Genomic DNA, 17,361 nt, shown 5'->3' on the forward strand with positions numbered 1-17,361 from the left:
ACTATGCAATTTTTGTCAATTTTGGTCACTCCGGCCAAATTGCCGGCTAAAACTCACCGGAAAATGTTAATAGCTAAAATAATGAGGGTATTTTAGTCATTTTACCTCTCTTTTCTTCCTCCACCATTTCTTTGCCGGATACTGCTGCAAATATTCGCCGGAGAATATTTGATACGCTGAATTCGATCAGTCGAGCAAAAAAGGTGGACAAAAACATAAAGAAAAAAACCAGGTTTGGTAACCATGACATACATAATCTTGTTTTATAAAAGTTACACCACTAAACACTCTCTACCCAAATAATTAAAGGGTGAAGTCTAAGATTTCAGCTGCACTCAATCCCAGTACTGTAGATTTCTTTCCATTTTTCTTGAGAAAATAACCAGTAACAGTCTCTCTTTAATTTGGTATTTGCAGACACTTCATGTAGAGAACAGAGAACATCGGGCTTGGGGGTGTTGTTCTTTCTGCCCAAGGAAGAATCTTTGTGCTGGGCATTGGTTATCTGTGTAAAAATCTGCATTTTCATACAGATTCATCATCTGGGTCGCCATAAAAATGCAATCTTTAGAGACGACCAATACTGATTTGGGAACGGGTGGCAATGACGGCGGGGGTTTCAGTGTCGGTGTCAGCTCATGTTCCTCCATTTCCGACGAGCGTTCTTCCGGGTTGGAGCTCTATAATAGTGAGATTACCGGCGTCCCGGAAAAGAGGAGGAGATCTTCGGCGGTGGAGGTGGAGGTGGATCTGGAAGCTGCTAGGGAGCAAGAAAACGAGTTGCATTCGGAGAAACCTGAGAGGAATTGTCATATATATCATATGAGCTTGGATGCGGAGAATCCAGAATCTGGGTTGCCCATGGAACTAGGTTGTTCTTGTAAGGATGATTTAGCGGCTGCTCACAAGCGTTGTGCTGAGGCTTGGTTCAAGATAAGCGAAAATGAGTAAAATTGTGATGTTACTCCGGCTTGGTGTCATCTTCTCCGGCGAATATTTGCAGCAGTATCCGGCAAAGAAATGGTGGAGGAAGAAAAGATGTGTAAAATGACTAAAATACTCTCATTATTTTAGTTATTAAAATTTTCCGGTGAGTTTTAGCCGGTAATTTGACCGGAGTGATCAAAATTGACAAAAATTACATAGTCAAGGTACTAAATTGACACTTTTAAAAGTCAGGGATTGAAATTAACAAGACCGCTATAGTTATATGACCAAAATTGAAATTTCCTCATTTCTAAAAATCAGTGGTTACCTAAAGTTCTAAACTAATTAAACTGAAAAAATAACAAAAAAAAAAATATGAAAAAAAAAATGCGCTTACTAAACATAGGGAAAGTCATGAGTAGGACTAAAAGTGTTTAAAAAATGACAGTCTAGGATGTTAAATGGCAAAAACGACAATCTGAGATTAAATTTGAAATTGCCACCAAAGACATGGGACCTCTGGTGGAATTAAATTTATCTGTGTGTGTGCGTGCGTGCATGCACGCGCACGCGCACGCCACCCTCCCCATTAGTTCATGAGAACAATATGGTGCATTAAAAAAGCAAATATATGAATGAGATTAATTGGGAAAATTAAACTACGTATTGATTAATGTCAAATATACCAATTAAACAAAACTTATGGATGTATTGATTACACGTAACATATAAATTGGTCAACGATATAACTATTAAAAAACTTCAATCTCCACCATCATTAAATCTTTACAACTCCATAATTTACCATCATTGGCCGGCAGAACTTGATATATATCCTCATGTCATCAAAATTGAATACTATCAACAAAAAACTCAAATTTCTAAAACTCCACGTAATCTTTATCAGCTTCACCCTCTATTTGTAACCAAAGAGAGGAGACTAAGAACTTGGCCGGTTGTCTCAAGTTTGGTTCCATTTGGAATCCTATAAATCTACAATAGTTACACCAAATATTTTAATCATAGTACATGACGTTCACCGAGCTACTCGTGTCTACGAGTACCCGGTGCACCACCACGTTGTTGATGTCCAGCTTGACCACCAGGGCGTCTCGGTGGGGGAGGGGTCCATCTGGCAGGTCGGTGTCGGTGAACGTGATGGGCTCCCTCTTTGGTTTCTTCTCGTGGGGGGTACGTGTGACATCCCCTACGTACAAGCTCCTCGCCCACCTCTTCCGCTCGGCTGGCGAGTCCCCTCCGTCGGGCCCCCCAAAGATGACGTAGATGGCCCGTTTCTTCGGGGGCTGGGAGTCCTCCGTCGTCTTCTCCTCTTCCTCGGAACTGCGGTCGTGGTGGTCCCTCTTGCGGGGAGGAGCCGAGGTGGATGGCGCCTGGCCACCCCCCTTCCGCCATACATTGCTCTGCTTCTGGCCCTGGGCCTGTTCCTGTGCCTGGCCGGGCTTCTTAATGAATTGGCCGGGGTAGCCCATTTGGATGAGCTGCTCGATTTGTCTTTTTAGGAGGACGCATTCGTCTGTATCGTGTCCTTTCTGCCGGTGGAACCTGCAGTACTTGTTGGGGTCCCCCTCGCTGATATCTTCATGCACTCCTCCTTCGGGAGTACCACGATTCCCTGGTCTTCCGCGTGCGCCAAGATAGTACCCACAGGTTGTGTCAGCGGGGTGAGATAGCGTGTGGGGTTCATCCTAGGCCCCTCAGCGTACTCACGTCGGTGGGGTCGGGGCGCCTTGCGCTCCTCCTGGGGTGCCTTGTCTTTCCGACCTCTTCCTTCTTCCTGCTCCTTCTTCCTCTTCTCGGCAGCCTCGGCGTCAGCGTACCTCGCTGCCTTATCCATCAGGTCGGTGTAGGTCCTGGGAGGATACCTGATGAGGTCCTGGTGAAAAGCGCATGACCTCAAGTTGTTCCGGAAAATTACCATGGCCGACTTCGCATCAAAGTCGGCGACCCCCATGACTTCTTTCTTCCACTTGCTGAGGTACTCGGCTAGTGATTCCGAGCTCCCCTGCTTCAAATCACACAGGTCGGCAATTTGCTTCTTCCGCTGTATGCTGGTGGTGAAATGGGATAGGAACTGCCGGGAGAGGTCCGCAAAGGTGGAGATGGACCCCGCCGGGAGGGATCTGAACCAATCATGCGCCTGCCCGTCCAAGGTGGCGAAGAACCCCCTACACAGGATGGCGTCCGTTGCCTCGGTGATCATCATGGCGGCTCTGTACCTGGTCAGGTGTGCCTGTGGGTCTGTGGGCCCCGAGTACGCTTTAATGGTGGGAAAGCGAAAATCTCGAGGTAAGGGCTCCTCCATGATGGCGTTTGCGAACGGGGAGGACAACACATCTTGGGGCTCTGGAGATTCGTCCCTCTCGTCTACCTTCTTTTGGAGCTCGTCCATCCTTCTCTGCAGCTGCTCGACCTCTGCCCGATGGGATCTCGGAGCTCTACCATTCGTTTCCCCTGATCGTTCGACTCGGGAGGCCTGCGCACGCCGAGGTGGGACTCGGGTCCCCCGACCTGGTGACCTCCGGGTGGCTGATTGTCATCGTGCCTTCTTGCGGGAGCAGGATTCTGCTGGTGGAGGCTCATTAGCGGCAGGCCTCGGGCCCAACCTCTCTCGGGCTGGCACCCGGCTGCCCAACCTCTCCGTGGCGGGCCTGGTCTGGTTTGACCTCCTTCCGTCGTCCTCCTGACGTCGGTCGCGTCGTGTGTCCCCTCCTCCCCGTGTGTTCGTCCGGCGGGGTGAATTGACCTCCCCCTAGGTGACAGGTGCCTGGGGCGGCCGGGTGCTTGGACCGCTGCGCCCCCGGGTGGGGGAGGTTGAGGAGGTACAGGCAACCTTCGATTGACGCCTGGGTCGGCAGGTATACGCGCCCGGAGGTCCGCCACGACTCGGGCTAACCCTATGGAGGCTTGCTCGAAGACCGCCATCCCCTCCCGGATGAGGTCTAGGTCCCGAACAGGGGGGGCGGGCGGTGGAGCTCCGCCACTGCGGGGGTTCGTGAGCTGGGCCCTCAGATCCTCCCCCGACCTGGTGGAGGCGGCCGGTTGAATGCTGGGGGCAGGGGCCCCGTTGGGGCCGTTCCCATTCGCGACGGGCTGGGTGCCGCGGGAACCATTGGTATGACGAGAGCTGGATCTCGATCGTGCCATCGCTGTCGATGAACAATAGTGGGGAGAGCGCTTAAGCTTGTACAGCAGCTCTCAACAAGAGCACCAATGATGGATATAATTAACCCGGGGTGGACCCGAATCAATAAATCCGGATAAGAACGTAATATAATAAATAATAAACGAAATATAGAACGATGTCGTAAAGGTCGCTGGGGACCGTATATTATATTAATTGCCGTAGTATTTGGCTATTACAAAGATCCGATAAGACAAAGTGTGTAATAATTGTAGAACATGTAATGAATCGCCCCTTGTTAGGACAAGGAGGGGGGTTTTTATACAAGCAAATCCCCCAACCGCCTCCCCTTAAATCGGGGTTGGTTAGATCTCAAGTTTGACCGGGCCCTGGCGGACCGGGTCGGGTCGGGTCCCGAGCCCGGGTGGTGTCGAGCTCGGGTAAGACCGAGCTCCCCGACCCGAGCCCCACGTAGGTCGGCTCGGGTCGGGGCACATCCGTGGTCCTCCGGGTCCGTGTTGTTCTTGAGCACCTCCGTGGTCCCCCGGGTCCGTGTTGCTCCTGGGCACCTCCGTGGTCCCCCGGGTCCGTGTTGCTCTTGGGCACCTCCGTGGTCCCCCGGGTCCGTGCTACTCTTGGGCACCTCCGTGGTCCCCCGGGTCCGTGTTGCTCCTGGGCACCTCCGTGGTCCCCCGGGTCCGTGCTGCTCTTGGACACCTCCGTGGTCCCCCGGGTCCGTGTTGCTCCTGGGCACCTCCGTGGTCCCCCGGGTCCGTGTTGCTCTTGGGCACCTCCGTGGTCCCCCGAGTCCGTGCTGTTCTTGGGCTCCACCAAGATGCTCCGGGTCCATGTTGCTACCCCGGGTCGGATCGTGGGTATAATGTATCCATCAACCACTGACACAAAATATTTTTAATCAATTTTTTTTAAAAAATTAACATATCATAAAGATGAGATCAGATGATAAAACATGAATTTAAATTTACTACTCGAAAATGAATAGTGAATACCATAAATCCTCAAAGCTCACATGATGATCTTGTAAATATTGATTTTTTTTTTTGGTTTTTTTTTTTTTTTATATCTTATATGTCATCATGTGAAATTTAAAATTTTTTGGACGTGATTAATAATAAAATGACACAACGATTATGGCTCAATTTAGCATAACTAGCTTAAAAATTAGTAGTTACTAACTTATTTTGAAACGTTACTTATGATAGCGTTTCTAAATAAGTTATACTTTTAAACTTCACATGTTTTATCAAACAAAATTTATAGTTTATTTATAGGTTAAAATAAACTATAAGCTCTAAACTAAGTTATATCAAATAGAGCCTATCTATAATTGTTAAAGATGGCGATTATGGAAGGCTTACGGTGGGCTTGGAACAAAGATATCCGCGAGGTTGAAGTGCAGTCTGACGCCAAAGAGGTGCTCAAGTGGATTGAAGGGCAGAACTTGCTTAGAGGTCCTATGTACGAGATTATTGAGGAGGTGAAGAGATGGAGTGCAAAATTCACGAGAATTAAGTTGCGAGCAATCTGGAGTGAACAAAATTATGCGACAGATTGGCTCGCTCGAGTGGGTGTTCACAGTACTTTATAATATAGTTGTCCTCATTTAAATACACTTATATATATACTAGTTCTTTTCACTTATATATATACTAGTTCTTTTACGCACTTTGCGCGAATGGAATAATAATGCCCAATGATTATTTTTAAATAAGTATTTTAAAGTATATCAATGCAATATTATATCGGAAATGTTCATGCATAGGTAAATAAATTAAATGTTTAATTTGTTTATTTAAATCGGTAATTTAAAATATATAAATGCAAGATAATATATGAGAGATTGATTATATTGTCACTAAAATAAATATTTGCAACTTTGTAATAATGCTAGTCTAAATACTTAGTTTAAAAACGATAGTCTAAATAAATATAATACTACTTTTGGTTTAAATTTCTCTAATTCCACTTTTGGTTTAAACACTACTTATGGTTTAAACGATAGTCTTCATCTTCCGTACATGTCCTCTTTTTTTTAATTTTTTTTTTATTGGTAGTGTGTCATGCATGACTCATGTGCAATTGGGTTACATGTGGTATAACATAGATGGATTCGTCGTGTAATGAGATTATGGTGTAGGAAGCTTTAGATTTGCCTTGTTGTGTATATGATGAGATCTTAGTTGTACTATTAACTATTTATCTTACAAGCACCTATTGATATTTGGTAGTTGTAGTTTTTCCTCTACATGTTTCATGCATTGTGAGATGTGTGTCATCGGTTATCATGTGAAAGTAATGAACAAAATATTAATATTTATTATATTTGTATAAAATACTTGGTAAGTAAATAATATAACATATTTGTATCATAACTTTGATATTTAATTACAAGACAATGTACAAAGAAGACAATGAACAATATAGTAATATAATAAATTAATAAATTTGAAGGTAAATATTTGAATTATAGAAAATAAAGATAATATAAAGAATGAAATTATATCACTTTTAAAATTTTTTATAATGAATAATTTTTTAAATAAAAGCATTATAGACATCTAATTCTAAATTAATTAAATGCATATGTATTATTTTTTGTTGTAACTACTAATTTATTTAATTTAATAAGAATAATAAATTAGCGTACATACTTTTCATAAACAATAATGAAATCATTGATTTTTTTTTTTTAATTTACATTCATTGTTGAGGCGAATTGTTTTAAGAGTTTGTCAGTGACAATTGTTACAATTAATGTCAATAGAGGATGATAATAAATAATTCAAAATATATAGTTACAATAGATATTGTTATAATGATATAGTAAAAATTAACTTACAAACTTCTTTTGAAGTTTTCATGCATTGATAAAATTATGATGTGTAACTTGTTCAATTGGAGCAAGTAGGATGTCAACATTGTCAATTCTTTGAAAAATGGTCCTACCGTTTTAGAGTCCAGGTGTAATTGTATTTATGATCAACAACTTTGTACTTAGGTCGTGCAGGTCTGATAATGATGTAAGAATAATTTTGTCTGATAAAAACTAATAGTATAATATTTGTAAAGTAACGTACAATTGTACCATTATATAAAAATACATACAAAAAATATTAATACCATAACGACCTAAATCATACCAATAATGCAAAAATATAATTGAAATATTAAGTTTTGTTCTGATCTAAATAATCAAAAGAAGATTAAAAGAAGAAAGAAGATATATATATATATATATATATATATATATATATATATATATATATATATATATATATATATATATATATATATATATATATATATGGTTGAAAAAATCGCTAAGCACTCCTCGGGCGCTCGGGGGGTGGCTTGTGTATTTTTTATTTTATTTATTATTTTTATATATTTTTTAATTTTTAAAATTTTTAAGACTTGATAATTGTAAACTATTTAATATTTTAATACTAAAATATTAAATATTAACAAAAAAAACATAGAATTTGAACAATTTAGGATAATTTCGCTCAAAATGACACATTGTTTTGAGTGAAATAACCCATTTAAAAAAAGAATGAACCAATAGCTAATCGGCCGACTAGGCGACCTAGTCGGTGCCTAGGCGACCTAGCCGGCCAACCGCCTAGATTACCGATTATGGTGATACGTTAGGCCGGCCAGCGCCTAGCGCCTAGGCATGGATTAATCGGTGCCTAGCTAGGTGGGAGTGACGATTTTATTGTTTGAAGTGACGATTTCAGTGGTAGATTTGCTCCTTCAAATACTAAAATCGTCATTCCATACATAACTTAGAGGTTAAAGATTGTCACACATATAACTCAGGTATTGGAAAGAAAATGTCAAATTAAATGATACAGACACATGGGGTTCAACTGGGTTCTTAGGAATGAGAATGGACAGTTTATTGCAGCAGCTAGTGTCCCTGGGAATGGCGTATTCAATCCAAAAGAGGCTGAGGCAATAGCAATCAGGGAGGGGCTTACATGGATTAAGAGACAGGGTATTCAATTTGTCCATATTGAGACGGACGCCATTTGGGTGGTCCAAGGTTTGAAGCAGGAGGATGAAGATCGCTATTTCTTATGTATTTCGCACTGTCAATACGGTTGCTCATAGACTAGCTAGGGAAACCTATTCTATGTTTGTACGTCAGAGTGGAATCATACCCCTCTTTTCATTGTCAACGATTTGTACTCTAATTTATGTTAATGAAATTTATGTTTTTCTAAAAAAAAAAAAAGATAAAAAGTAATTCATTCAAGTATAATAAGTTGTACACACGCTTGCATGTGCAACACATTTAAGCTGGTTTTCTTTTGTTTGCTGGCATATGATGATGTCATAATTTACGGCACACAGCAATTATGACGACGCAAGTACGATGTTGATTGTTCTTCTTCTTGACAACACGCAATGAATCCGCCCAGTCCTTCAATTTTCATCCTTTCATCACTTTCATGGCAGTATTATTGCACCATAAATTAAAAATAAAAGTCTTCTAGTTACTCCATAGTCAGTTTATGTTGTTGATTTTGCGCACAAAAATTTCATTTTTACACTTTTAAAGAGCTTAAACTCTAACTTGAAGAACCCTAACTCTAATGTGTCAGAGTAGTAGTCAAACTCCCACACTGTTACTAGAGTAGTGACTTAAGGTCATGTGGTCTACCACTTGAGGTTATGTGTTAATCTTCATTAAAATGAGAAATTATATAACTAATAATGAAATTACATGTTAATTATCTTCATTAACATAAGAATGATATATAAATTTTAACAGGAAACTAATTGTAATAAGCAAATGACAGTTACTAAAATATTCTTAAATTTTTTAGTCGAGATATAAAGATATAATTGCAACAAATAAAAGATATTGTTTCTATGCAACAGACTTGATCTAAAGAAAATCGAACTTATACAAATGACCTTAATCGAGAGAATGTTGGTAAAAATTAAACCATAATTACTAAAGTACTAGAATCTTATTTCATCCGCTTAACTAGTCCTTTCGAAATTAATACAATCACATTTTAAGCAAAAAAAATAAAAAAAAAAAGTTGTAAGAATTAATTTGAGTTAATACCCAAAATCGTCCTCGACTATAGTGGTTTTTCTCAATTTCGTCCTAAACGACTTTGGTGACCTAATATCGTCCCAGACTTTTGTGTTTCGCTCAATTTAGTCCTCCATTTGTTATTTCGTCAAATTGGTGTTAAATAAAGGGATAATTCAGTAATGTCAATATTGATCTCTCTTTACTTTCAACTTGTGAAGTGCGAAATTCCTCTTTCTTGTACGAATTACACCCAGAATTACTCCCGGACCTGCAAATCAAATTTTATATTCGCAGTTTTAGGAGTAATTCTGGGAGTAATTCGTAAAAAAAACGGGATTTCGCAGTTCACATGTCTATGAGTAAAGAGATGTCAATATTAAAATTACTGAATTGTGTATTTATTTAACACCAAATGGACAAAATAACAAATGAGGGACTAAATTGAGCAAAAACACCAAAGTCTGGGACTAAATTGAGCGAAACACAAAAGTCTGGGACGATATTAGGTCACCAAAGTCGTTTAGGACGAAATTGAGAAAAATCACTATAGTCGAGGACGATTTTGGATATTAACTCGAATTAATTTCATCTAACATTTTCGAAATTGATACAACGACGTCTTGTGTATGAGAGTCTAAGAACGTGGGACGAAGTTTCCGATTGGGGACCCAATCATGCTTATGATTATTCCAATCTTGTCCTTCCCCACCTAATCATCTACTACCTTCCCATCAATTATGTACTCACCTACTTTAATTTCCTCTTCTCCCACCTACTTTAATTTCCTTATAAGTATAATGCGGAGTAATATTATTAATATTAAGGGGTGTTTGGGTGAAACATAAGAATCAGAATTGTAATTGAAATTAAATATTTAACAATTATAATGAATTTAAGTATAATAAGTCTTTACTAGGACTATGTGGTCCAATGGTATTCGGATTGGACTTTCATTTGGAAGGTTGTGAGTTCAAGCCTCATCTAATAGAGCTAGTAGCATTCAAAAAAAAAAGTATAATAAGTCTTTTTATTCAATTTTATTATAATAGAGTCAATAGTACTAAAAAAGTCATTTTTTTAGTACAAAATATGAATTAGAATCAAAATAATTATTTACTTATTTAAAATTAAAATAAATGAATATATAAAAATATACGAAAAATGTCAAATATGTCATTGAACGTCTCGCTTTTGGGTAATTGGGCCGTTAAACTTAAAAAATGTGCAATCTAACCATTAAACAAGTAAAATATGTGCAATTGAGACATTTTTTCAATTTTTTTCGGTAGAATCCGATCATATTGTTTATATGATTTGTGCTAAGAGCCTAAGAATCACTCTTTCCTCTACCGTACTAGTTGAAACGAAAGGTTGAAATATAATGTTTTCAACTCAAATTGCATAAAAAAATGTCTCAATTGCATATTATAGATATCAAATTTGATATATTTTTTTTTGGTGAATATCAAATTTGATATATAATATGGTACAAAAGTCTCCAACCAAATTTCACATAATACTATTAATTAATTAATTAACCACATGTTGTTTCATTCAATAGGTTGAGAATTTAATAACATCGATAATAATAATTAATAAATCTATTTTATTACGGAGTATTTGTTTTGGATTTTTATTTTCCAATAATAGAAATGAGTTATTTCCTCCACAATGGGATGGCCACCTTAATATTAATTATCCTTGAATCCATAGGGATAACTTCTTCTCTCTTTTTTTTTTTTTTAAAAAAAAAAAAAAAAAAAAAACCTTTTATGCACAACTTATTATATTTTATTATGTCTACACCTGCGCGCATTGGCATACATAAACCATCTCAAGTGAGAATAAGGCTTCACGTTAAAAAAGAAAAAAAGAAAAAAAGAAAAAAAAAAAAAGAAGAGAATAACCCCATATGTCCGTCTGAAATGATTGGACAGGACAATGGCTAAAAATAAGGAAATAAATGTGATCCCAATTTTATAAATATTACAAACTTTAAATGTGTATTAGGTAAGGTTTGAGAGTGAATCTAATGATAATTAACTGCGCATTCAGTATTTGTAAGAGTGTACATACTCAAGTGAACAGAATTAGAGGATTCATTGAACCACATGGTCCATGTATTATGTGTTTTGCTACTAAATAGTGTAAAGAAGGGTTTTCAACTGCGTTAGGTATTTCTGCACTTACAATTACATCAACAGCCAAACCTGATTTTAATTTGTGATTTTTCCCAAGATTAATAATAAATGAGCATGTGGGAGCCCACGCTTTTGGAATTCTATCACATAAGTGTATGTTATCACCGCTCCAAAAAGTTTTTTCTTTATAAGGTCAACTTTCAATTCTTCCAACTTAGCACTAAACACTCTTAAAATCAAATCAGACCTATTTTGAGCTTCATCACAAAATTCAAGCGAATTTTTAATCCCAGGCTAATTTGGGTTTCAAGTTATTGTCAAGAAAATATCTGGCTTACCATATTGCTACATTAATGACATAGCATACATGTATCTTTTACGCATATATCCCGTGGACCTCCAATGAAAGAAATCAATAAAATTACTTTGCGTCCGACATTAGATGCATTTGTTTCCTCACATGCAATGCTATATTGCTATTAATGCAACAAATATGAGCACATTATTCTTAGACCTTGAGTGCATTGTTAGTTACTCGTATTATTGCATGCATTCTTCTAAAGTCTAGTGCACATCTAAAAATTTGTAGTAATTAAAAAAAAAAAAGTCATTGTTAATCATCCCGGATGGAGGAATGAGATTATTCCCCATTTTGTACGAGAAGAATTGGATCCATATAATCCTTATATACACGGACACGCATCATTGTTGTTGTTGTTGTTGTTGTTATTGCTGCTGTTGTTGTTTTTGTTATTGTTGTTGGTGTTGGTGGTGTTGGTGGTGTTGTTGTTGGTGTTGGTGTTGTTGTTGTTGTTTTTGTTGAACGTAACCTCAAAATGTAATTAGGACACTGAACGAAAAAAAAAGGTGCAATTAGGCCACTGAACACTAAAAAAATGTGCAATGCAATTTCACCGGATAGCAGGGTACATGCTTACGTGACAGCTGAGTTGACATTTTAAATAAATTGTAATAATAAAATTTTAAAAAATGAAAAAAATAAATAATAGAAAAAAACTGGCCACCCTGTCATTTTTAATTTTTTTTTTTGTAAAAAAAATTTATTATTAAAATTTATTAAAAATTATTTAAAAATTATTAAAAATGCCAACTCAATTGTCACATAAGTAGGTAACCTGCTATCAGGTGAAGTTGCATACATTTGAAGTGTTCAGTAGCCTAATTGTATTTTTTTTCGTTCAGTAACCTAATTGCATTTTCAGGTTACGTTCAGTGAATTTGAACCTTCTTCTTCTTCTTCTTCTTCTCCTTCTCCTTATCCTTCTCCTTCTCCTTCTCCTTCTCCTTCTCCTTCTTATTATTATTATTATTATTATTATTATTATTATTATTATTATTATTATTATTTTCTGTTAATCCAAAAGACCCCATGGCAATCCTAATGCTGTGGAACCGTGTTCAAGGTGAACACGGTTCTATATTCATAATTACTGAACTATATGTTCATAATTATAAAACTATATATTCATAATTTTTTAACTTTATATTCACAATTATTGAATCTTTATATCCATAATTATAGAAGTATATGTTCATAATTATGTTCACAACTCTATGTTCATAATTATAGAACTATATGTTCATAATTTTTAAATTATATATTCATAATTATGAACAGTTTTGGAATCGTGTTCACCTTACAAGGTAGACACGGTGCCACTGCGTAATTTGCCACCCCATTGAGTAAATGGTTAGTATTATTTATTTTGTTATTAGGCTACAGATTATGGACCGGAAACATGCTGTGTCGTGGAATGCATTGAAAGCCCAGCCAATATTCGAAAGCCCAAATCCAAAAATCCCACAAGTCCTAAAATCGAAATATCTGCAAGCCGCCACTACAAATCGCGGGCGCAATAAATACTGCAGACCAAACAATCCCTCCGCAAATGGCTTTCCTTATCCTGCTCGGAGAAGACAACTAGCCGTGCGGTCTTATTAGCTCAGATCAGCTCAGATCAGGTCTGTTTTAAGCTTATATAAACTATCTGCAAATATCTATAATTTCGTTTTTATTCTTCGTGCTGTTTTTTCTGCTTAGATTTAGAGTTGCGTTTCGTGGCCTAGGGTTTTGTCCCTTGAATCATAAAGGTTTTACATTGTCCAGGTCTCAATTCTGGGTTTATAGTTCAGGTATTTGTGAAAGCTTTGGTGTTTTTTTTTTTTTTTTTTTTTTTTTTTTTTTCTCTTCCCGCTATATTTGTAGACTTTAGTTTGATTTAGCGATAAAAGTATCGATTTCTTTTACATGATGCCTTGTGAATCTGCATATTTGTGAAAACTTTTGATTTTGTGCTACTGGGGGGATGAAGCTTACTACGGAATGCTTTTGATTTTTAGTTTTCCAGTTATATCAGTGCATATTAGGGCGATTAGGTACAAACGTTTCGGTTATTTTATGGCGTATAAAAGGGAATTGGAGCGGCAGAATATGCAAGTCAAGTTGTTTTCCTGAATTAAGCTACTTTCCTTTCGTATTTTTTGAATGCAATTTTGTAATTTAGGGAGGTGATTTGGAACAGATCTTGAAGGTATTCTCGGTCTTTATCCACAAGTGATTTTATTTCATAGTTTTGGCCGAACCCTATGTATAAATACCCCCTCTGAGGGTGTAAACAGCTTAGGCAATTTATTCAGAATTTCTTGCTTTAGGTTCTCTTTTGTGTTCTTGTTACTTGTCCTTTTTACATTTGAGTTTTTCCAAATGGTTGTTTTGGCTAGTTGGCTACCAGTCAAAGGTTGTGAAATCAACATTGAGTTAGGTAACTTTAATGACCCAATCTTTGTAAAAAGATCTGCCGTGATTCATGAAAGATTACTTGTTATATCAGTCCTGCGTTTGGCTCTTGAATTTCTACGTGTTTGATCAATTTTGTTAGTTTCATCAGTATATTAAGTTTCTGATATTGGTTTTTTTTTTTTTTTTTTTTTTTTTTTTTTTTTTTTTTAAGCATTTGGTGCAGGTTAAAGTCTTCGCCTCCCAGCATGGCTACTCTGAGGGACCTTCTACCACAAGTAAAGTCAAGTAGTGCTACGCATTATGACCACACAAATGATCCATGGTTTAAGAACAGATATAGTGGTGCTGAGGAAGAGAAAAATGCAGTTATCAAGGCAAACCCAGTGCCCCCTTATATGAAAAGGGCTGGATTTAGGCCATCTAAGCTTGAGGATTTTGGGGATGGAGGTGCATTCCCTGAAATTCATTATGCACAGTATCCTCTTGATATGGGGAGAAAAAAGGACTGGAAACCTGCGAACAAGACATTACCTGTTACTGTTGATGAGCATGGTGATGTGAGATATGATGCAATTGTGAAGCAGAATGAAAATTCAAAGAAAATTGTGTATTCTCAGCATAAAGACCTTATTCCCAAGGTTGTGAAAGATGATGAAGACGATGAAGAGATGGACAGTGATGAGTTGCAGAAGATAATTGAGGACACCACCATGGAGACGAAAGCAGCCCTTGAGAAGATTGTGAATGTGAGGTTGAGTGCTGCACAGCCCAAAAATGTTCCCACACAATCTTCAGACTCTAAGTTTATTAAATACAAGCCATCACAACAATCGGCAGCTTTTAACTCAGGTGCAAAGGAGAGGATCATTAGGATGGTGGAAATGCCTGTGGACCCTTTGGAGCCACCAAAGTTCAAACACAAAAGGGTACCAAAGGCTTCTGGCTCTCCCCCTGTGCCTGTTATGCATTCTCCTCCTCGTCCCGTTACTGTGAAGGACCAACAAGACTGGAAGATTCCTCCTTGTATTTCCAACTGGAAGAACCCAAAAGGTTATACAATTCCACTTGACAAGCGTCTTGCTGCTGATGGTAGGGGACTTCAGGAGGTCCAGATCAATGACAATTTTGCAAAACTGTCAGAGGCTTTATATGTAGCTGAACAGAAGGCTAGAGAAGCAGTTGCTATGCGGTCAAAGGTGCAGAAGGAGATGATGATGAAGGAGAAAGAAAGAAAGGAAATGGAACTTCGTGAATTGGCCCGAAAGGCGAGATCTGAAAGAACAGGTGTTGCGCATACAGGTGCTGCTCCTGCACCTTCTGAAAGGGGCACTGTGAATGATGACATGAATGTGGATTATGACCATGTCCATGTCCGGGATGTACCAAAAGAGAGCAGAGAGGAAAGGGACGAGAAATCACAGAGAGATAAGATTCGTGAAGAGAGGCGTCGGGAAAGGGAGAGGGAGCGAAGGTTGGAGGCTAAAGATGCTGCAATGGGCAAGAAGAGTAAGATTACGAGGGACAGGGACCGCGATGTTAGTGAGAAAATGGCCCTTGGTATGGCCTCAACTGGTGGCACAAGAGGAGAGGTTATGTATGATCAGAGGTTATTTAACCAGGAGAAGGGGATGGAATCTGGTTTTGCCACTGATGATGCATATAATATTTATGACAAAGGTCTCTTTACTGCCCAACCTACACTCTCTACTCTCTACAGACCAAAGAAAGATGCCGATGCTGAGATGTATGGTGGTGCAGATGAGCAACTGGATAAAATTATGAAAACAGACCGTTTTAAACCCGACAAGGGATTTACTGGAGCCTCTGAGAGGGCTGGTGCTAGAGATAGGCCTGTAGAGTTTGAGAAGGAGGCTGAGGAGGCAGATCCATTTGGGTTGGACCAGTTTTTAACTGAGGTGAAGAAGGGTAAAAAAGCCATGGACAAAGTAGGCGGTGGAGGTACCATGAAGGCCAGTGCCGGCTCCACTCGAGATGGCTATGAAGGAGGATCTAGTAGATCAAGGATTAACTTTGAGAGGGGGCGTTAAGATGTATCTTTGCGAAAGAGTCTATGCTTGCCCAGGTCATGAAGAATTCGACACTCCAAACTCCAAATTGTCTTTTTATGTTCCTTGTGTGGTTTTACAGAGTTGTTAGACTCAAACTATTTATACAATTTGGTTTCTTCCTTTGTTTGATGCTATTTTGTATCATATTTAAATTGTCTAATAGGCACTGTTTTTAATCATTATAAGAACCAGTAAACTTGGAGGCATTCTTACTAGTCTACATTCTTGCGAGCATATTTTTTAGTATTTTTTTGAAGATATCTTTTATCTTTTATTCTTGCGAGCATATCTTTTATTATTTTTTTTTGAAGATATCTTTTGTCTTTTATTCTTGCGAGCATATCTTTTATTAGTTACTCCAAGCTGTTGATAGTTCACAATCACAATTTGGCAGAGTATAGTACAACTTAAAGAATAAGAACTTCCTTTAATAAGTGACTTGACAATTTATGCAAAGGGAAATGTGAATGCTAGTTAGTTTTTGAGTGTGCAAAATGAAAAATTATGAGCAATGGCTCCAAATAAAAACTCTCTTGCACAGAGACGGAAACCGATGAGGCAGCTGGATCACACACCATTAATGGGAGTTCAGCATTTCATCTGCTGCAGATTGTATCAATAAAAGAGAATCGATAATGTTTCTTTGGGTTTGGAATCGCTACAGAATTAAAGGCTTTTGAGACAAGATGACTCACTATGCAAATAGTTCTGAATCTACTTGTTGAATATTGGAGAAAATTTGTCTCAATGTACTGAACCATTCTGTACAATCTAAACCATACAGAAACACATCTTCAGATTTGCAGCGTGCTGTGGAAGCCTACATTGCTGCAGTATGGCAGCATGCTTTTTTGCCTTCTTCACATACGCCTGGTTCAAATAATGCTGAAACAGTGTGGAGCCCGACACCAGAGGGTGTCCTCAAATGTAATGTGGATGCCGCTCTCTTTGATAATGCCATGGGGTTTTGGGGCTGCTTTGCGTGATCATGGGGGTCATTTGTGGCTGCGTACAGTGGTCGTTTGCATGGTGTGAGAGACCCTTATTTTGCAGAATTAATGGCAATTAAGGAAGCATTAACGTGGCAAAGGGACGAAACACGAACAATTTTATTATTGAGTCTGTTTAAATTTCTGCTTTAGTTTCAATTCTGTATGTCGAGACTCTTCTTATGTTGGTCTTATTATTGAGCAATGTCGGTCTATTGCTAGTAACATTGGAAACGTTGTTATTTGCCATATCAA

At 38.4% G+C, this 17,361-nt stretch overlaps 2 protein-coding genes and 1 pseudogene across 5 annotated transcripts; 2 read left to right on the forward strand and 1 right to left on the reverse strand.

Annotated features, from left to right (window-relative positions):
- Nucleotides 1-2,443: 2,443 nt before the first annotated feature.
- Nucleotides 2,444-3,250, reverse strand: LOC109193582. The gene has a single exon (XM_019344461.1). It carries the CDS (start codon nt 3,248-3,250, stop codon nt 2,444-2,446), a length of 807 nt encoding a protein of 268 aa, XP_019200006.1.
- Nucleotides 3,251-13,148: 9,898 nt separating this feature from the next.
- LOC109192910 (SNW/SKI-interacting protein-like) lies at nt 13,149-16,332 on the forward strand. Of its 4 annotated transcripts, none has more exons than XM_019343644.1 (3): nt 13,177-13,270; nt 13,350-13,441; nt 14,260-16,332. In XM_019343644.1, exon 3 carries the CDS (start codon nt 14,294-14,296, stop codon nt 16,094-16,096), a length of 1,803 nt encoding a protein of 600 aa, XP_019199189.1. In that variant the 5' UTR covers nt 13,177-13,270; nt 13,350-13,441; nt 14,260-14,293; the 3' UTR covers nt 16,097-16,332. The 4 variants fall into 4 exon arrangements, with proteins under 4 accessions (XP_019199169.1, XP_019199189.1, XP_019199183.1 ...); XM_019343638.1 differs by having other exon boundaries at nt 14,272-16,332; XM_019343624.1 differs by lacking the exon at nt 13,350-13,441 and having other exon boundaries at nt 13,149-13,270.
- The window catches only part of LOC109192962, an 83,042-nt pseudogene continuing 78,896 nt past the window's right edge, over nt 13,216-17,361 (forward strand).

Source organism: Ipomoea nil, unplaced genomic scaffold, assembly GCF_001879475.1.
Source record: "Ipomoea nil cultivar Tokyo-kokei standard unplaced genomic scaffold, Asagao_1.1 scaffold0222, whole genome shotgun sequence".
In the NCBI taxonomy this organism is placed as follows: domain Eukaryota; kingdom Viridiplantae; phylum Streptophyta; class Magnoliopsida; order Solanales; family Convolvulaceae; genus Ipomoea; species Ipomoea nil.

Bases quoted from the DNA above. Each gene is read 5' to 3' on its own strand.
- LOC109192910 (XM_019343624.1), top strand. From the start codon at position 14,294: ATGGCTACTCTGAGGGACCTTCTACCACAAGTAAAGTCAAGTAGTGCT.
- LOC109193582 (XM_019344461.1), bottom strand. From the start codon at position 3,250: ATGGAGGAGCCCTTACCTCGAGATTTTCGCTTTCCCACCATTAAAGCG.